The sequence below is a fragment of the Seriola aureovittata genome, chromosome 11 (assembly GCF_021018895.1).
Source record: "Seriola aureovittata isolate HTS-2021-v1 ecotype China chromosome 11, ASM2101889v1, whole genome shotgun sequence".
Lineage (NCBI taxonomy): Eukaryota > Metazoa > Chordata > Actinopteri > Carangiformes > Carangidae > Seriola > Seriola aureovittata.
The window spans coordinates 4,789,488-4,811,102 of record NC_079374.1 but is presented as its reverse complement, the minus strand read 5'-3'; the positions used below and the strand labels follow the sequence as shown (position 1 = coordinate 4,811,102).

Below are 21,615 nucleotides of genomic sequence, written 5' to 3'. Positions count from 1 at the left end.
TAATAATGTTGTCATTCTTTACAGTATCATCAAGTTTTACACATCACAAAATCGGCACAGCCTCAGCTAATTATACATGTCACTTAATATAGACATCTGCACAAGGTCATGTTTGTATAAAGTGGTGATGCATGTATAGCTTGGTTCCTCTGACAGTTCCTCCTCTGACAATGCAAGACTTTATGCTCCATTCTGGATTGATCATGTCTCATATTTTTGAATGCTTCATTAACAGAAGACACCACACTTGTCCATGTCCCCTGTTTTGAACATGTGTTTGGCCTGCAGTGTGTGCCTTCAGGTTTACACCCAGTCGACGTGTTCGTACAACGTAAGTGATTCATTTCACCATGGTTGTGTTGTCGTGTGTGGTTAAAGACAGACCTGGGCTGAGAGTCGTTCAGGCAGAAGAGGGTGCAGAGCAGTTCTCCTTCCTCCAGCTTCTCCACCCTCATCAGCTGCAGAACCAGAAGAGTTGCCACCAGTCTCAGGATGTCTGCATGGGCCTTCACACCTATGCCCATCACACACACACACACACACACACACACACACACACACACACACACACACACACACACACACACACACACACACACACACACACACACACACACACACGTTGCAGGAGTGAGGAGTTTTGTGGCAATGTTACAATGCTTACAAAGTCTGTTCAAAGCAGCACAGAGCCTCCCCTGAGAGCTCACCTGTTTTCTACCATGTTTATGTTTTGTTAATTGTACCCATCTCAAATACTTCCATTAATGATGATACTTTACATTTCAACTTTTCATTAAGTTTTTTGGAATAGAAAAAAACAGCTGTTGTTGTAGTTTGAAGACAGAAAGAGGTTTGATCATTTTCTTTTTTTTTTTTTAACCTTCATTTATTCAGGTTAGTTTCACTGAGAGGCGAGCTCTCTTTTACAGGAACTCCCTGATCCCTTATCACACAGTCACACCAAGGGTACCACAATGGTGTTGATGTGGATTTGAGTAAATGTTATTTCCCTTTTCTCACCCAGATTAAATCCTGCCAATCTGGGAATTTAACCTGCGACCTTCTTGTCACAAGCTTGTGACTTCAAGGATCAACATGACGCAGTTAAAACTCCTCAATAGGAAACAGACAAACCTCCAAGTAATTAAAAAATGTTTACGCAACGTGCTTGAGAACATTGAGTCCTTTTATTTGTTAACTATTAAGTAATTAGTGTTTTTACATTAGGCTACCTTTACTTCAGTGAATGACGTATTTCTGTCCATCTGCATTACGATTGGTGCAAATGATCTGAGACAGACCTGAAGCAACTTCCGACAGTTCTCACCTAGAGAATTGATGCCTTTGCTTTTCAGGTACTTGTTGGCAAAGAGGTCGACATTGACATTTATAACTTCTCCCAGTTGATTGGTTAACTCCCAGTAGCCCTCCTGCAACAAAGACATAACACAGCTTGTCATTTCCTATGCAGTGTTATGAATACGTCGCTAAAACAACAATGTCTCACAACCTTGAAGATTGTTAGTGTAAGCAACACAATTAACACCGTTAGCCAAATACTGAGACCCTGCAAGCAAAAACATTTTTTCTCTTTGACTAAAGCTGGAGTTTCCCCTTTATTAGTTTGATTCCAAACTCAACATGGTTTTTCATAAATATACTGCAGATAACAAAGAAAATTCAAGCCTTGTCTAAATTCCATTAAAGATCTCATAACATCTGATTCTGTTCCCTCCATGAAGAGAGGCGTGCAAACTGAGGCCACAGAACTTACTCAATGAATAATACAAATAAATATAATGCACTTAATTTTAATAAAACAAGTATCTGTATCGCGTGAGACAACAACAGATTTGTGTTTCACACACATATAAATGGGGAGATGAGAGATGACAAACTGATGACATTTGTTTTTCTAATGCAGCAGCAACACTTTCATTCAGCCATACATGAAGCTCGGCCACTGTTAATGTTGTGTGATCTCTATCAGGTACATATCTAGTCTTGTAGTGGAAACAAAATACACATTCACAGACTGTATATGTGTCACTTTTTACAGAATACAGATACAGATACAATCCTAAAACAAACTATAAGTCTTTTTTTATTTTTAAAGAAATTCGAAGAAATAAAACAAAACACATTGAAAACAAAGGCCTGTCTTTCTACTGTGCTTTTTAACATGGGCCATGATTAAATCCAACTACAGACCCATGATCAAGACTGAGATTCTTGACAACCACAGCTCTAACAAGACACTAAATTGCAAACGCACGGACTCGTCTGTATCCATGTATTCTGTTAGCCTGGCTTCAGTCTATGCAAACTGCTATTGTAAACCAAATTGGTTCTGCTCCTGAACTTATGCTTTCAAAATATTCATGCCTAAAAGTGCTGTGGTTCACCCGATTCATCTTTTTTACGGCTGATATTTTAACATTTTAGCTTAGGTTTAATTTATACACGTGCACGCCATCATCTGTAAACTGGCAAAATTCAAACAGACCCAATAAAACTATAAAATATCTTACTGAATGCTGCATCTGGAAGATCTTTGTCCAGTTGAACCTTGGTGATTTTCTGCTGAGAGTCTGAGGTGCCGATATTTTCCTGAATCACAGCAGGACAATCACACAGTGAATACTGAGAGCAGTGCGACAGCTGCTGGATATTATAAACACATATACATCTGGAAACGTGAATGTAAGCACACACTTATGCTCACACGCATACATGCACATGCATACGCACTCACTGAGCACTTTATTAGGAACACCTGTACATCTGCTTATTCATTCAGTTATCCCATCAGCCAATCACGTGGCAGCAATCTGGTGCATAAAATCCTGCAGATACAGGTCAGTAGGTGCCACAAAGAAATGAGGCTGTTTTGAGAGCAAATGGATGAACTAACCCAGTATTAGTATGGTGTTCCTTATAAAGTACTCGGTGAGTGTGTGTGTGTGTGTGTGTGTGTGTGTGTGTGTGTGTGTGTGTGTGTGTGTGTGTGTGTGTATATATATGTAGAACATACAGGTGATTTAGTCAGTTTTCATTTTGTCACCCAGAAACTTGCCAGTATTAAAATAAGCAGAGTGAGTATCCAGTATTTTGGCAACAAAAATTGTTTAGAAGAATTATTATCCAGCTTTTTTAAACAAAGGCATATCAAAAAAAAATTGTTTCAGGACTCACCCACAGGAACGAACAACTGTAGCCGCCCTTAGACGAGGGGGCCTCTTGCTTGCTTCGCTAAAGAACTGAGCAAATGCTGATTCAGATGCGGCCAGTTTTACTGGAGGGCTACCTGAAGCGGCCTGAATCCCTTTTGTCATCGGGGAAAGCGGAGGTAAAGAAAGACTTTCTGCAGCACGTGCTTCAAATAAGTTCCTTCTTTGGAGTCCAACTTGAGGCGGAGAGTAGCCGATGTCCCAAGAAATTCGTCGATAATTTGAGAGCGATTCATACGTTTTCTCACAGGTTCCTGGACATGTACGAGAGGTGCGGGTTCAGCTGTGTCAGCCATGATTTCCATAGATTCAGTTTCTATGCCCTTGACCCTACGTCTGCTGTGGCACAATAATGTCGCTGAAAGTTCGTCTCCAACTTCAGCGCCAGTGAAACTCAAATCTTGGGGCTTTATGACTGGACACTCATTTTTCATGTCAAGAATCAGTGGGGGACTCTGGGTTGGTTTAGATGTCATTGGTATCCGCCTCCTGGATTTCTCGGTCATTTTAGGTGAAGTGCGTCGTTGCCGTGGCTGGGAACATGAAAAACTCCTGTCGAAACTATCGCAAGTGTCCGCCGAGGAAGTGAGTGGAAGTGGCATGTCGAGAGCTCTATAAGACATTTTGTGTGAACGAGACTTGACCTGAGATCCAATGAATCCAAGGGGATGTGGAGGTGGAAGGACTAGAGAGCCGAAAACTTGGGCTTGTGCAAGTGGAGGAGGAGGAGGAGGAGGAGGAGGAGGAAGAGCGGGATGAGAAGGAAGACGACCCTTCACAATCGTGCAATCAGGAAGAAATTCCAAACCTCTGAGCAGTACTGAGGACCTCATGCTGTTAGCCTCTCTGAAATCAGCGGCTTCTTGATGCCCCACAATTGGTGAAGAGAATTCAATCTGACTCTACAAAAGGAGAGAGATGAAGAAAACAAAAAAGGGGTCAGAACTTAACCTATTAAGTGTTATTTTTTAACACTATAATAACCGTTACCGATTCATCTGAAGAGCCGGAGTGTTCCAAACTTTGTAGGACTCCCGATGTAAGAAGGGTTTCTTTCTACAACAGAGAAAAATGCAGGATTAGTAAATCCCAACAAGTAACTTTGCTTTACCTCTGTCAATACACTACACACAAGACAGAGCAGTGTGCATTGCTCTGCTTTATTTATGTGTTTGTTGTGACCTATTATCCTATTACGTGTTGTATTTATTTTTTCTTCACACTGTCAATGCATTAAAGAACAGAAGCTCAATCTAAAATATGCATTTTTTTGTCGACCCACAAAATAGCAAATGTGCAGCTGTAGTTCGTGCATGGAGGGACTAACCATTAGTGAATCATCTGAAGAGCTGGAGAGTGCCATGTCACATTTAATTGGGCCCATAGAATGGGTTCTTTCCTACAACAGAGAAAAATGCAGGATTAGTAAATCCCTATTAACTTTGCTCTTCCTCAGTGAATACACTACACACAGGGTGATGCTACCTCCAGAACTTCAGATGAATGTAAACACACAGAGTATTCCTCTTCGTCCTCTATCTCTTCCTCTGAACTCTCCTGAGGTAAAGTCCAGCTGATGTAGCGGAGGAAGTCCACATCTTCTTCTGCGATCAACTTGGGGATGTCTGTGAAACCCTCCTCTGGTTTTTCTGAGTCCTGAAACGAGGTAGGTGAGTTTGGTTTGGTTGGAAGCTACAAAACATGATGTGACAAAACATTACAACCCAGCGAGTAAAGTGAGTGGGGTGGAGGTGAGGTGGGTGTCCTGGACAGCTACCAGAAGTAAATACGAATAACAGTATAAATGTGAATCTGAAAATTGCACAAACCCTTTCCTCAATGGCAACGAAGCTGGTGAACTGAGACAGAATGGAGAACTCTTTGCTCAACTCTATGACGAAGGACTTCAACTCCTCTTTCTTCCCCTGGGAAAGCAAAACATCCACATCAGCAAGTGGAGCTCAGACTGGACTAAACTGAGGTGGGAGGGTGCTTTCGGCCACACTCAATGACACACACACACACACACACACACACACACACACACACACACACACACACACACACACACACACACACACACACACACACACACACACACACACACACACACCTCATGTTCGGCCTCATTGGTATCCAGGTTTCCGTCTTCATAATCCCTGATCAGGGCCCTTGCTGTGAGCTTGTGAAGAAACTGAACACACACATTAACACACATTATGATCATCACCTCATCATCTTTATGGTAATGACAATTGCCCTCAACCTACATCAGTATCTGCAGGGTGAACTACTTTCACCTCTTTACAGTGTTATTTTTTTTCAGTTGAAAATTTGATCAGCTGACATTAAACATACACAGCAGGTCCTGTTAAGAAATTGATTGATAAACATGCAACTGGAATTTGCTTTGTTAGTCTTTATTTGGATAACTACAGTGAGAGAGTAAGTGGAAAGTTGGGGAGAGAGAAAGCAAAGGGGCCACAGGTTGGACTCGAGCTGGCTAATCCAAAAATGGGGGAAGAGGTGGGGCGTGTGAGGAGCTGATATTAATACAGATACTGTTTGTGTCATTCACTCTCAACACAGATAATACGCATTGTTCAGGTGGCGGTAGATTCTCTATTTGGACATTTTAGCTAAATGTCTGATATTGTAAAACCCCCCCCCAAAAAATCAGATTATCAAAACAAGCTGACAGGCCAGATATTATTGCCAGTGGACCAGTTGCTGTAGAGAGTGAATGTGTGTGGACTTACTGTGCCTCTAGTCTTCTGCAGCTCACTGGTTGACACTATGGTTTTGAGCTCCTGCCCACTCAGGTTTCCAAGGAGGGTGGCCTGTGTGAAATAACAATCACTTATCAAGGAAATTTGCCAAATATTTGCTGGTTAGCTTTTTAAATATGATGGATTTGCTGCATATTATTGAACATTAAATGTTGTCATGTTTTTGACAAGTGGGTAAAGAAAACGAACAATCTGAAGATGTCGCATCGAGCTCTGGGAAACTGTAATGGGGATATTTCGCTAGTTTTTAATATTTGAGGGACTAAACAATTGAGCTAAAATTCAGTTTTCAGACACGTAGATACACCGCGTACCTGGGTGCAGTGTGGCACGAAGCCGTAAACCAGGGTGTGACAGTTGCTGAACAGAGCATGCAGCTGTTTGGGGGCTTGCACAGGAGTGGGCGCCCTTGGGTTGAACTGCTGCCACTTCACTGACACTGAACTGCAGCCAGGAGATGCAATACGCTTCACCTGAGATGCCACCTGTGGTCAAAACGGATCAGTGAACAGTGGTTATTTCATTCTGTGTGCGAGGATATTTGTCACATTTTACAACTCGTTGCATTAGAGATTCATCTGGGTAAGAAAGAAGCAATAACTAATAGCAGGTAGTCATCTCACCTTCTCTGCCCAGTTGTGTTTGGTTTTTGTGTCGAAGAATTCATAGGCTCCACCCCCTGCCTGGGCCAGAGCTCTCAGCATGTGCCGATTGGCTGTCGGGCTGACATGACATAAACACACACGTAAAAACACACCTTTAAAATGCCCCCGACCCACCAACCCACCCACCCACCCACCCCCTCCAAGACACCCTGACCCCTCAAACCACTCAGACCTGAGCCCACAGGTGAAGAGGCGGCTGTGCTGAGCGTTGTCTCTGAGCAGCTGCAAGGTGAGCTCTGCGTTCTGGATGTGGCCGTCCGACAGCAGCAGCAGGTTCCTGGTGCCGACGGACGGAGGCAGCAGGCTGAGAGCGCGCAGGGGCCGCCACAGCTCGGTGCTGCCTCCCACTGGAGAGAGGCGCTGATATTCCACATGAAGGAAATAACTTGTTTTATAGTTTACGGCGTTAGATAACTTGTTATACAGTGGAACTTTATAGCTACGTTAATCATACTGATCATTAGAAATAACCACAGAAAATAATAAAGTATTTTATAATTTTGATTTAAAGAAATATATGCTTGCTTCATGTCAACAACATTCAGTATTCCTTTCAAGAAATGGCTTCCAGGTTGAACTCACCTTGATAAAGTTCTCTGCTGCCTGATGAAATTCAGCGAGCGGCTGTGCTGTCAGGAACGCTTCAGTGTGATCTGACCAGACAAAAACACAGTAAAACCATGTGAAAAGTGAATGTCTCCTGAGACAGTTTTCTTGTACTGGTGGGAATAATCTTAATAATTATATGTCCATGTTCCACAGCTCATGTGAGATGAAGTGCAGAAACACTACTGCATGTAAGAGTGGATAACAGATTACCAAAGAAGTGCTGGTTTTATTCCTTTATTCATAGAATGTGTCGTGCAGTTTTATTCTTGAACACACTGAAGATTTACTTCAATTATTTAATTTTTATTAATACCTTTCACTATCTGTCATCTCTAATTTCAGCTTCCTCTTTAACACTGAGTTCTGCTTTGTCTCATCTTGCAAACTTGTCTTTTGTCTTTTCAAAATTTTGTCACAGTATTCATGAAAACTTAAAAGGACAAAACCGACCTGTGCCAAATAAAATGACATTGAGTCTAAGGTGAAGGCCGAGGGTTTTGAGGACCTGGAGGGCGATCCTCTGGGCCATGTGGAGAGACTCTCCCTTCATGGACTCAGACGTGTCCAGCAACAGGACGACTTCATCGGGCACAAACATGGACTCGATGTCAAAGTATGGATAGAAAACCAACATGCAGGCCTGGAGGAGAGAGCAGCAGATTAAGGTTTTAAAAAAAGGAACAAAATGAGACAAAGAGAGGAAATCAGACACATCGACTGACCTGGCTGTCCTTGTCAGGGTGGGTCTCTACCCACATCCTGGGCCGGTGGATCTCAGACAGAGTGACTGTCAGCTGGAAACCCTCTGCACCCATGACCTCTCCTGGCAGCACACTCACTACTGCCTTACACTGTGTACTCTATGGGATCACACACACACACACACACACACACGCACACACACACACACACACACACACACACACACACACACACACACACACACACACACACACACACACACACACACACGCACACAAAAGAACTTCTCAACTTCTGATGTTAAAACACAGAAAAACAGGCATATTTTGGTGAAGCTGAACAAATTCTCTGCTGACAGACTCAATTTATCCAGTAATCATTTCAGCACCTGAATGCAGGTTGTGCAAAGTCTCAATTTTAAAACTGACAGACATTTTCTAGTTTCTAGCATGTTACCTTGATTCATTTTGAATATTAAGGCATTCAGCATATTTTGCAAACTTGTGTCTCCATTTTTCTTTCATTTCCAAACTTATGAAGTCCAGAGAGAAAAACAGAACTCTTACACTAAAACTGTTTGTAGACTTTTCAGGCTTTTGTGTGAATCCAGTGAGACAGAGGAAATAACTGGCAACCATGTAGCAATCTGCATAATCAGAAATACACCAACATTACCTTCATCTTGACTTTGTGAGTGAGGCAATACACAGTGTCAATTTCATAGGGCATCTCAATCGACACGTCTAGGGTGAACTCTCTGAGGGAAAGAAACAACACATCAGACACATTTAAGTGTCTCTAGGGAGAGAAACAATTTTCTATCCATAAGTTTTACTTGATAAATAACAAATTCTTATTTAATCATTTGTTGATTAACTAGTCACTAGATCCACTGTTTCCCCACACAACACAAATAATATTCAGCACTAAAGATGGAGTCGGATTTCATGAAAAATGGATTAAAAAATAATTTTGTATTAAAAAAGCCCCAAAAAAACACCTTGTACTTGCTGCCTTGTCAGTCACACACACCTTCTCCACAGTGACCTGTTGAGCAACAACACACAAACACACAAAACAGATAAGACCATTAACAGTCATTTTACTTTCAGTGTCGAGTTTCTCACACACTACGACATGAGATCCAATATCCTCGAGACAATCAGCACCAGATCAGATCGGTAGAAACAAACCTGATGCAGCAACATGAACAAATAAACTGAAACAACAACACTTGGCCTCTGTTTATAATCGCTCCTGCGGTGAAAGTCCCTCAGTGGGGAAATTTGCAGTTTCACAGCAGCAAAGTGGCCAGTGGGCAGAAAGAGAACCGCAAAGTGTCCATAAAAAAAGATTAATAATAGGTAATAATACAATATGTTCAAAAGATATTTAAATAAACCAAAACTAGCAGCAGATAAGGGATATTGCACAAAAGGTGTGTGTGTGTGTGTGTGTGTGTGTGTGTGTGTGTGTGTGTGTGTTTTTACCTCACAACCAGCGTAAAAACTCGTTTCGATGTGTCATAGTGTGTTTCTGCTTTTTAACTGACACACACATGTGAAACATTCACCAGAAGGATAATAAGGAGCCAACACACGCACACACAGTACAACAGTAGACTCTGCCCTCTGTCTGTGTTCTCACTGGGTTTTTTTTTTTTGCTTCCATAGGGACCTTTTGCCATTTTTCACTCTACTGACAGTCTGCCTAATAACAAGCCTCTCATCCAGGCTCTCGTTACCTGTGTGGTCTGGTTGAGTGCTGCACTCTCCTGCCACGGAGCCACACTCCCAGGCAGGGAGAAAAGAATACCCCCACGCCTGATGATCAGCTCAGACACGAAGGTAACTTTAATGAGGACGGTGGCGCCGGGCGGCAGGTTGCCCACGCTGATTGTGAACACGTCCTGCAGCGAGCACAAAAAACTTTGTCACAACCAGTGTAAAAAATACATTTTTAAGTGTCAGATTAATCACAAACTTTTCATTTCATTAATGAAACGCTATGGAAATGGGCTAGAAAATACTCTGGTATAATGATGGATTAGTCAGAATTGAGCTTGACTCAGCATGATGATGTGTGTTGAGGGTGGACATACAGGGGCATCCTGGTCCATGAGATACGCTCCGTGGCCTTTCTCAATAGCCTGCTTGTACTCCTTACGAGCCGCCTCTTTCTCTTTCACCTGAGAACCACACAGACACAACAACAAGGTTAAACTGGTTTGGATAATTATCCTTCATGCTAATTTTATACTTTGCACCGGTGGGTGTGGTTTTGTTGCACGGCGTAGTACAATGACGGCCTGAAAATATATCTATACGGTATCAGAGTCATACTGAACAGCTGGTGTGATAAAACAGATGTGAACTCCCAGTGCCAACTTTTTAATGAGAACATGAAATTGAACTGCGTCATTGACAGTGGTGACATTTACAATATATTATCATTATCACTATCTCAAAATAATATAATACAGAAATAAGATATTAGATAATAAAAGAACAGAGTAACTGAGAAGAAGTTACCTTTCCCACCACATGTTTCCCGTTGATGAAAGCTTCAAATCCACACACTGCTGCAGAATCGTCCAATGGGAAGACATACTTTGCCTCAATGGGCACGGAGCTCGTGTTGGTGTATTTCTGGAAAATGATGACCTTAAGGAGGAAAGAGATGAGAGACAAACCGTCAGTGCCTTATGTGAGATGTGAGCCAATAAACGCAGCAGTCGGTAACAGTTTCTATCCAGTAGTGTGATGCATTTTAGCAGGTTAGATCAAATCAACCATTAAAACGAAGCCAGGAAAAACAAAAAACAAAGATCACCTGAGAGAGCAGATCCATCAGTTTGCACTTCACGTGGACGGCCTGCAGAGGGAGCTGCTCGCCAGAGCTGTCCAACAGTCCAGCTGTCACATCCTCCAGGGGGTTTTTAATCTTTTCAACCCCGTCATCCAAATCCAAAGAGGGTGCTGCACACAAACACACACACAAAATTTACTTGCACTGCAATCATGACAACACAGAGAACACATCAGAGTGGAGTTAAACAAATTGCAAGTAAATTTAAATATATGTAAAACCAAGTATTTCAACAGATGAATGTGAAAATAAAACCAGTCTGTATTACTGCAGTAATTCTCATTGATAAAACACAATGCCTGTACTGCAAGACCCAAAACACCACCCTAACTTACAGCAGATTAGATTCCATCGCCTCCTTGTGTCTCAACACATTCTCATAGTTACTATTTCTCTACAGTGTATTTAGGACAGTACAAGTCTATTTCTGTTTTTCATTTCATCATTATTATTACCCACATCATCAATGCCACATGGAATCAACTCATTTTATCTCCACATTCATTAAGACCCCAGGGTGACATGATTTACAACACTGAAAGACTTGCAGACACTCTTGAAGAACGTTAATGGTTCAATGACGTCTGCATGGAAATGTGATGAAGGAGTCTGCGGTGATTTAATGGTTAGCAAGACTCCAAAATGTGTTTGTAACCGCACCTTTAAAACCAGCAGGTAAAAGCAGTGCCGGAACATGATGTAAAATGTTTACTCTTAAAATGAATTTGATAGCATGAGATTCTATGTCTGAAAATGAATTAAGACCATCATGGAACACTAAACTCTGAATTTAAACTCTGCCTCTTTGTTTTTCCTTTGTTCTGAAGTAAAACTCTCCACACTTAAGCTGAGTAGACTGGAGAACTGTATTGTGATATCATTTTGAGTTTATCAAAGTGGTTTAAAAAACATCTTTAAGAACCGCAAAATTGTTGTGTTAATGTTTAAGAAAACCCTTAGGAGGTATTTGGCGCTCACTCTGATCAGATGGAGGCAGACACGGCTCAGCGGAGTTGTTGATGGTAGGACTGAACTCCTTCAGCTGGTCTCCCTCGATGCTGAACTGTACCACGTACTTCAGTTTCACTTGATCAGGACTGTAGACCACATACTCATCATCCTGGAGCACAGGTATAATTATACGTTAGAGTGCCCTAACCCCGAACGACAAGTGGTTCAAATCAGAATTAAAAATCTTAGCTGTACATCAATTTGATGGGTTCACATTGTCAGGATAAACAACTGATCCATGTCCCATATGAGATATGAAAATCAGTTCATTAGGGGGTCTGTTCATTTATCAATTTATCGTTCTATCTATATTCACACACACACTTTCTACCTCAAACTCGGAGTGTGTGTTACGGCTGCGGCGGACTCCATGCACGCTGTGGTGTCCCTCAGGGGCTTCGGTCAGCATGAGGTCTCTCTTGTGGACGTCCTTGCAACTTCCTAACGCCACATCGCACACCAACAGCAGCCGAGAGCCGTCTGTCACGCTGCACTTGGAGTATTTCAGACTGGTGCTGTGGACCGAGGACATGGAGAATGAAAGACATGGTTACTCTAAAGATGGCCGTGTTGTTTCCACCAGATGATGAAATAATGTAGCTGAGGACCACAGGCTCACCAAAACATTATCACCTTTTCTTAAAATATATTTTCACGCTTTTTAAATTGTTTTGGGTTTACCTGTTCTTGTAAATAGATTAAGGACAAGTTAACGTTAATGGTGTTATATGCCAAAACATTACTAACCTAATGGCATCAGTGAAGTAGATTCCACTGCCCAGATTACCAGTGTCTGTTCTCTCTATCCCATGATGCTCCACTCCAACACGGGGCAACAGCAGACCACTAAAGAGAGAGTGAAAATACTGGGTTACAAAATAAAAGTTCAAGGCAGATGTCTTAATTGATTTAATTTTTGATTTAAAGGTCCCATATTTTATTATTTTAAAGTGTTTTATTTTTTTCATGTTTGTAGTTTTACATCTCCTCTCTCAGGCTTCTCTCTGGAGCTCTAGTAACAACAGGTCGGTGAGCCAATCAGAAGAGAGGATCTGAGCCTCTCTTCTGATTGGCTGACTGTTTTCTGAGTGATCCAATAAAAAAAAATATCAGACAGAAGGTCACTGCTTGAACTTTATTTATCGACCAACTCTGTAGAATGACGTCGGGAAAACTTAACTTCATCAAACGTCTCTAACTTTTCTTTCAAAAAGTAAAAGAATATATAATGCTCCTCTGGTGGTGCATTCCCATTCTGCAGACAGTCTGGCTTTTGAAATTCAAAAAGTAAAGAACCTTTCCTCTCAGAAATTTGAATTTCATCGGTTTCTGTGCAACAACACCTGGGATCATCATCCGACAACAACAATTTCCCTCTGACTGAGGAGCTGGATCTCAGGATGCTCAATAAGATAAAATGGGAGGCTGTTCTTCAGTGTGTGAGTAGGAAGAAGGAAGTAGGTCACTTTTCACAACATACAATATGTCAAAAACAGAGACATCGTTAATTGAGTGTGTGAAATTTCCATTATAATAATTCGTGTATGTCTTGCATTATATTACACACCACTACTGAACTGTTTTTGTGTGTGTGCTTGTGTGTCACATTACGGAGACTCGCCCCTATTTAGAGACAATTATCTGGTCTTCCCATCAAATCTAATTACATTTCATCAAGGCTTGGTTTTAGATTTCTGTCAACACAGTATCCACAGTGTGTGTTAGTGTGTGTGTGTGTGTGTGTGTGTGTGTGTGTGTGTGTGAGCTCACCGGGAAAGGATTCCTACAAAGTTGCTGGGGCTGGAGGAATGGAGGAGTGGCTTAATGTTCCCGAGCTCACCCTTAAATGTCTGAAGCTCCACCCCTCGGCTGACACGCAGAACCTGTTGGATCTGCACCTTGCTGCGAAGCACAGGTGGATGAATATATAGTTATAAAGTGTACGGATGGACACCACTGTCTACACAGAAAACGCTCCACAGTGTGTGTCAGAGTTGTGGGTTGCTTTTTCTACCACTCTAATATTTACATTCATTCTTATATATCACAGTTAACTTGAATGTCATGTCCCTTTGGTGAACAATGTTCTGTTTCCGTATTTTCTATATCTTCAGAGAGGGAAAGGCTGATTAAGATCAAACTGCATTCAACTCTTCAGATACTTACTGGGCAATTTATTAGAATATGCTGTCTGTCTGAGTGCTGTCTGTCTAACTTAAGGAAGACTGTAGTTTTGTTTGAAAGTGGAGAGAAAAGTGGAGCAGAGAAGCTGTCAAAAAGGCTGCAGGGTGGATATATAAAACCACTAGAAGAGTGAAAAGACTAAATAGGGACACAAATAACAGGTGGTGTTCATTTGCACCAGGTTTTGTGAATGGACGTGTGTGTTTTGCAGCTGAGAAGCACTGGGTCACTGCAAACAGGTTCTTCTCTCCTGAATATCAGACATACAAGCATTTCTGAGGCTGTACGCTACCTGTCCCGCAGCAGAGCAGTCACGGCCTGAAACTCGGAGCTGCTGGAGGGAACCGTCTCAATGCTGCACCTCAGAGCGCGGTAGTTTCCCAGACAGGAAGGGGCGGGGCTTCTCAGAGTCATCTCACTCACGTTCAGCAGATCTCTAATTAACTTGACGAACAGAAATGATTGTGTTTATTTTAAGCCTGAATATGCACATGGGACAGTGGTGACCATTATTTATAATTATATTTCATTATATATTATTATTATAATGGAAGTTTTGAATACCATACAATAACATAAATGTACTACACGGCTTCAGAAGCCAAAGAGCTCAGAGAAAAACTACAAGCTGAAAAGAAAACACGATAATCACCACAAACAATGTGTTGATGTAACAATATCAGATTTAAATCTAATCTAAACTGCCAATCACTAAGTGTGTTTAAGAGTATTTATCAGTGTTTATCAGACACACCTATGAATGTGTTGCACTAAGAGGAAACATGTGCACCGATGCATGTCAACCTGCGACTCTGGAGTGACACTTTTTTGTTTGTTTCACTGCCATCCAGAACTCAGTTTAAGTTTTTGATGCTGTGTTTAGCTTCTTGAGTTTGTGCATGGCATTGTGGGACAATAGTGTTCATCAACAGCACACTGATTAACAGGTTTTTTTTTGTATGTATACCGACGGCTTTGCTTCACTTGGTCACTCCCAGTGTGAACACGACACAGACTAAGAACCTGCTTGATTTTAGACACACCTAGTGCGCAAGCACAAAGACATGAATGTTGAGTTCTTTATGTTTGTATGTGTGTATCTGTCTTTAGTGTATGTTCTCTGTTACCTGACAGAGGTCCAGTTTCTGAGAGATGAGCTTGGCATCGGGGGATAACTGGGGCATCCAGTGCGGCAGCAGGGTGTAAAACTCTGCCAGGAGAGACACCACCTCTGTAGGATTTTCCTCCTTTAGCTTCCTCTGAGCCTGAAGCAACAAGCCCTCCGCCCTGGTCACCTACACATACACAAGGCACGGAGTATAAGTGTAATTCTAATGAGATCCATGATGAGAGGCTTCTCTGGAAGTCAAAACGAACAACAGGCTGATGGGACAGCTGCTTTCAGGAGTCTGACATTACACTGAAACTTTACAGAACAATCCACGGAGAAAAACTTACATCATTGAGGCTGAGCTTGTTGACTGAAACTCTGAGGATGTTGCTGAGTAAGCCCACGGCCTCAGTCCACAGCATCTCCACAAAAACGGCCACCTCCTGTGATAAGCTTCCTGTGTTCAGTTTCTCCTCCAGCAGCAGCTGTCAGCCAAACAAAGCACATGGAAATCACCTAATCAGCTCATTAGCTTCAGCTACAGCACACAAATGTCCAGCAGCAGTGATTCCTCAGGCTTCAGACATCACAGTAACACAAAGTCTGGCTCAAAATCCTACTAACACAATATTGTGGCATATTAAAAAATGCAGAACATACTGTAAACTTCATATAAAAATATATATAAAAAGTAGTGTCTTTGATGCTTTCCACAATGCCTTGCAACAAACCAGGGAGTCGCAGCAAAATGTGTAAACCGTTATAGAAACTGTGATGTGCAGTGTCTGTCTTGGACCTGCTGCAGGGGGGAGGAACCCAGGTCGCGGGCCTGTGGAGGGATGCTGCTCCTCAGCTGCAGACCTGTAGTCTTGAAGGTCTCTCTCAGAGCCTGGTACATCTCCAGAGCTTCCTCTGACGTGGACAGAAACACCAGCATATCCTTCATCGCCTCCTTCTGTTGGCACAAACACAGACATGTCCTTTTATTTTTATTTTTTACATTCTGATTACTTGTGCCTTTGATCGGGGTAAAAATTGATGACCATCACTAAAGAACTTGGGCTGGTTTCACTGGACGGTTTACATTACAGTACAATGTCTTATGATGGTTTAAATGTTGTCTCTGATACTGAGGACATTCTGGGGGAGATTTGAATAATTGTAGTTACACTATTTTGGTATACAAATTGAAAAAATCTTACAATTCCACATTGGTTCAACACTTTTGCAAATACCTTTTAAATTCTGTTTACTTCTATAGCATCCTACAATAGACAGCATAAAGGAAAACATCAGCTTATACAGCTTACAATAGTTTAATATGTGAGTTCTTGAAGCAACAAAAGACAAACAACAGAATCATCGGAGAACTTACAGGTCAATTCCAAACACAAACAAACAGCACAAACAAAGATATAGTAAGAGACATATATACAGTGTTTAGCATTATTTGCAGAAGACAATGAGATCACTCTGTGTTTTCTATACTAAGCTCACAAAGTTGACATGCAGTGCAAGCAGTAACATACAAAAGACTTCATACCTTGGCTCCTGTATTATTCTTCCAGTACCTGACCACACGGTACAGCCGTCCTTTCTCTCCTTTGACGCTCTGCAGCTCCAGCACACACCATGTGTTGCTGTTTATCTTCAGAGAAATGTATGTTATTAACAATGGCAATTCTAGTGTCACTATAACAGCAGTAGTAATCAGGTTTTTAAAAAAAAAAAATTGAAGCTTTACCTTTTCAAAGACTGAATACTTGGCCACTTGAAAATTATCCGGATACGATGGAAGATCAGAATCAGTCTCCGTGTAAATTCTGTGTAATTTAAAAAAAAATAAAAAATAGAAAAGATCAGTGATATTTCATCTGTTATATGGGAATGTGACAAAGTGTGAGCAGTGCTTATTTGACTAGAGCTGTGGGGGGTGCAACTTTATATTTGAATTGGTAACAGTGACATTTGAATTCACCCTCAGGTGGCCGGTGGTTGTGCAAAAGTCACTCTCTTTAGTACAACAATCCTTTAATTATTTGGCTGAAGGAAGAGGGAATGGTAAAAGAGAGGAAAACAAATCTGGGCAAACACCAAGACTCTCCCCAAATGAGATTGTTGCAAAGTTTTTATGAAATAGCAGCTTAAATAAAGCCAAAAGTTGCCAATAAGTTTCATGAAGGCTTCATATTTATTATAACTATGCCAGAAATATAACTCCATTGTCAATACAGTGTGATACTTTAAATACTATGTATAAAAAATACTAAAGAAATGTTTTTAACAAGGACAATGAAGACGAGGCTGAACCTTTAATCATTTGCACAATAAATGTAAATGTTTTTATTGTTGTTTATTGTCCAGGCTGATGTGAGGATGATTGTTTTTTCACACCTGAACTTTTCCAGGATATTTCCGCTTTTCTCAGGAGTCTCTGTCCTCTGAGTCCGACTGACGGAGTCCATAGACTCGGCCGGCTCTTTGGGTTGCTCAGCAACAGCTGTGCTCGTCGGTGCTTTGGACGCTACAGAGCCCAGGACAGAACAGACAAACGTTCACGACTCACTCAACCTCGCGTTTAATGTTCTGCAAGAGCTGGTATGCATTTAACCCCGCGTACACACATACCATGTAAACAATGTGACAGATGGATGGTTACATATACACACACAACAAAACGCTCTTTATACAACACTGCTGCAGGTTTGAATTCACACTAAAGAAGATCTGAATGTGTGACAAAGTGCAATAGTGGACACACCTGTTGAGCAAACACAGCCTTTATCTGGGCTAAAGACTCATGTGTCGTTGAACCTGTTAAACTGTGTTTTTAATCAGAATGTCCATATATTTCTGTGGAAGTGGGAAGGCAAAACTACTGAGCCGGTTTTGATAAGCAAAGACACTCATGACTTGTGTCTGTGCTGAAAGGCAACGACCGAGTGTGTAATCATGAGTCATTGTGCTGGAGCTGGGTAGAGTCCTGGCTCTGATCAGATTTTTCTCTCTCTAATGTAACTGGTTGACACAGGAATAAAAACAGTGAATGATTAGCATTTTACATTCCTCTGACTGCACAGAGTACAAACCCTGTCTGCACATTTTAAAACAACCAAAATTTCATTTTAATTTCAAAGTTTGATACATAAACAGGTAAATAATGTGTATTTACAGATATCAGGGTGAGGGGTGCTTCACCATCATGGTCCTTTAATTTCCTGCTGCAGTTACAGCACATAATTGTCCAACATGGATCCATAAAGCTACATCTTATTTTAAAGTGAGAATCCATGGAATCTGCATTTTTATATAATCTCTAACTCATTTCACATTCACATTTATCATTGTTGTGTCCATGAAACATTTTTAGACATCATCTGTTGATTAAATGGTGTGGAAGATAATCAGGCCTGACTCCAGAAGCTAATTAAAGTCTGATGTGCATTAAATAATGTCCTGGTTCTCCCACAGTTTTGTTTTGGAACCAGCACTGGAAGAAATGTGATATTGTTTCCTCTCAATTTTGGGAAGTTTACTTTGAGTTTGTACTCACGTCACACAACTAACAATAGCAGCCATTGCTACTTCTGCTAACTAGTCAATTCTTCCTCTATTTACTCCAAACTAACAAGAAATGTGAAATGAATTATTACAGAGAACCTGTAAGAATAATTTTTTATTTAATAGCTATTGATTAAATCACAATGTTCACTCCCTCCTATTATCAATCTACCAAAAGCAGAGGCAAAGTATAGATTGATTGTTATTTGAGTAATATGACTTATAAGTGAATTTTAAAGACTGGTGAAACAAAGACCTGCTGACCTGATGAAGGTGTTTTTGTCTTTAAAACATTGTGAGTCCATATGTGATGTTCATATAAAATACAAGGAGAGCCAAGAACCTGACAGTTCTCAGCGATTTTTCTTACCCTGTTTTATTTTGTGTATCTGGTTAGTATCTATGAATATGTGGGTTTTTTTAAGAGAATTACTGGCTATAAAGATAGTACCTTGTGACAATGGAGTTGACCTCGGCGAGGGGAGAACAAGAGGAGGGGTTGAAAAATCAGAGGGAGCGGATGTCTCCAGCTTGTATCCATCCACAGGCAGAAGAGCTCCTCTGTCCAGACAGCTGTACACATACTCCACCCCGACCACGGGAGTCTCGTACTTCTGGATGCTACGCAGCCTGTTGGAGCTCAGGTTGGACACATCGCTGGTCACTATCAGAGAGCACTATGAGAAATGAAAAGTCGTGATTTTTTTTTGTTAATGGATATGAACTTATCCTATAGGAGGGAGTGCTCTAGAAGCAGACGAACACCAGAAGGTGGCAGCATGCATGTCTGCCATGTTTCTGTTGGTTGTGCCACTAGGATGACATGGCTGCTTCTTCATTTATCATATTGGAGATGGATTATATTTAGTTGTTAATAAAAAAAAGCCTGACATATCTGGAAACAACTTGGTAACAAGCTACCACCTACAGCAGGGACTGATCACACCCACTGACCTGTTTATTGACCACAAAGGAAATGTTGCCTCCATTCTCTGTTACTGCTGACTTCAGCCTCTTCTTCTCCTTGAAGGGCAAAGTTTTCAGATCCAATAACAAGGAGCAGTTCTCAAACAAAGCCATGCCTGTAAGGACAGGACACACCCCCAAAAAAGTTGTCAGAATATATAATACCAGTTGTTTTTGCGTTACATTTAAGGAGAAAATAGTGGGTTAGGGCTTTCTTTCTGGTTTGCAGTCCATAACACACAACACACACACGTGCGCACACACACACACACACACACACACACACACACACACACACACACACACACACACACACAAAAGCAAGGACGTATGCACGCACACACACCTACACGCGTATTTCTGGGAAGCAAATGCGGAAGCAAATCCTATAAAAGCCCAAGAAAGCCCATAAACAGGCCACAATGTGCAAGTATCTAAATAAATGTTTACACCTTCTAACGTTATAATCATTTCCAGGTGCGCTGGAAACAACATTTGCCACTCTACACAACTGTCAAATTACCTTTTTGACGTAATACACACAAATTTACATATATATATATATATGTTTCCAGCGCACCTGGAAATGATTATAACGTTAGAAGGACTGCATATATATATATATATATGTATATATTTGTTTATTTACCGAATAATGAATGAAAACAAACAAACAAAACATTAAACAATTAACAAAGTTAGCGATGTGAAGGCGTCACAAAATGTCCAGTAAAGTGCATCAGTAGCCGTTAAAACTCGTTTAGCTAGCTCTCTGCACCATTTAGCACGTAAAGGTAACGTCTACGAAATGAGACTTGTCGTTATCTGACGTCTGGTTAAATAAAGACACTTGATGTTTACTTAACCGTAAACGTCCTGGCGATACTCCCGAAGCTGTTGTCAAAAAGCATAGGCTGACGTCAGGTCATGTATCGCGTCTTATAATACATCCATGGATGAAATACTGAAGAATAATGTACTGCCACAGCTGGTTTTGTATCAGGTTGTTTGAGCTTCCGGTGTGTTTTCAAAATAAAGGTTGTGACGTTACAGCGAAATGAGGAAGCTCACTCCCTCATGGACAGCTGTTAAACAAATAATATTTCAAAAATCATTCTGTTGTATGTTTGTTTTCAGTTAATTATTGGTTTCATTACATAAAGTATAATAATTCTCCACCATTCTGTACTGATAAAACACTGATTTGTACTTGTGAGTGATATTAAATTTAAGCAGCATGCCCCAAAACAGTTTCTTTGTAAATTAAGAGGAATAGTTTAATGTTTGGGGAAATGTCTTAATTGCATTCTTACTGGGGGTAAGAATCCACTCTCATATCTGCACTTCGACTAAGCAACAGCAAAACTCAGAAAACCTGAGTTTTGTTTTGAAAATAGTTCAAATTGAACCATGAGTAACTTCCATTTTGCTGCTTTGGAGGCAAAGTTGCTTATAATACCAAAGGAACTCTGGTCAGAATGCAAAGAAAAATATAGATAATGATAATACTCGACAAATCAGACTTATTTTGAAATTTTTTCCAATTGCCTTTCTGTATGTCTTTTACACTGAAAGGAAAGTCACCGGAGTGGTAATAGTCTCACTGTGAGTTACTGTAACTTGACAGAGTCAGTCAGTGCGTGTCTTCCTGGTTCAGAGCAAACATAAATTCCAGTTATCCACATGGGCTGTTCTATTTACAACACACCCACAGGGCCATGCTCCCTCCTCTGGATGAAGAGTTGTACTGCAAACAAAAACTGTACATGCACCATTAATTATTCTGGCTCATTACTTTTAGTAATGACCAGCCGCAGCAATCCGGTTGCAAAGTGTATAGCCTGGTAAGTAAATAGAGATGCTGTTTCTTGCTGTTTGAATTAATAACCTCAGGTTTTAAGCCGTGCTGGGGCTTCTAT

The 21,615-nt window shown here is 41.0% G+C and overlaps 1 protein-coding gene across 2 annotated transcripts; it reads right to left on the bottom strand.

Annotated features, from left to right (window-relative positions):
- Positions 1 to 3,194: 3,194 nt before the first annotated feature.
- parp4 (poly (ADP-ribose) polymerase family, member 4) lies at positions 3,195 to 20,695 on the bottom strand. Of its 2 annotated transcripts, none has more exons than XM_056389459.1 (33): positions 20,563 to 20,695; positions 19,685 to 19,812; positions 19,182 to 19,407; positions 17,564 to 17,693; positions 16,914 to 16,992; positions 16,713 to 16,817; positions 15,966 to 16,124; positions 15,517 to 15,654; positions 15,186 to 15,353; positions 14,351 to 14,502; positions 13,645 to 13,776; positions 12,622 to 12,720; positions 12,206 to 12,389; positions 11,842 to 11,983; positions 10,828 to 10,973; positions 10,527 to 10,658; positions 10,097 to 10,183; positions 9,740 to 9,904; positions 8,996 to 9,042; positions 8,671 to 8,752; positions 8,016 to 8,153; positions 7,744 to 7,933; positions 7,267 to 7,337; positions 6,857 to 7,044; positions 6,643 to 6,742; positions 6,334 to 6,504; positions 5,990 to 6,070; positions 5,344 to 5,424; positions 5,060 to 5,155; positions 4,716 to 4,886; positions 4,558 to 4,629; positions 4,221 to 4,286; positions 3,195 to 4,132 (listed from the first exon to the last, which is right to left on the bottom strand). In XM_056389459.1, the coding sequence occupies exons 2-33, from the start codon at positions 19,808 to 19,810 to the stop codon at positions 3,332 to 3,334; spliced, it is 4,725 nt and encodes a 1,574-aa protein (XP_056245434.1). In that variant the 5' UTR covers positions 19,811 to 19,812; positions 20,563 to 20,695; the 3' UTR covers positions 3,195 to 3,331. The 2 variants fall into 2 exon arrangements, with proteins under 2 accessions (XP_056245434.1, XP_056245435.1); XM_056389460.1 differs by having other exon boundaries at positions 4,746 to 4,886.
- Between the last annotated feature and the right edge of the window lie 920 nt (positions 20,696 to 21,615).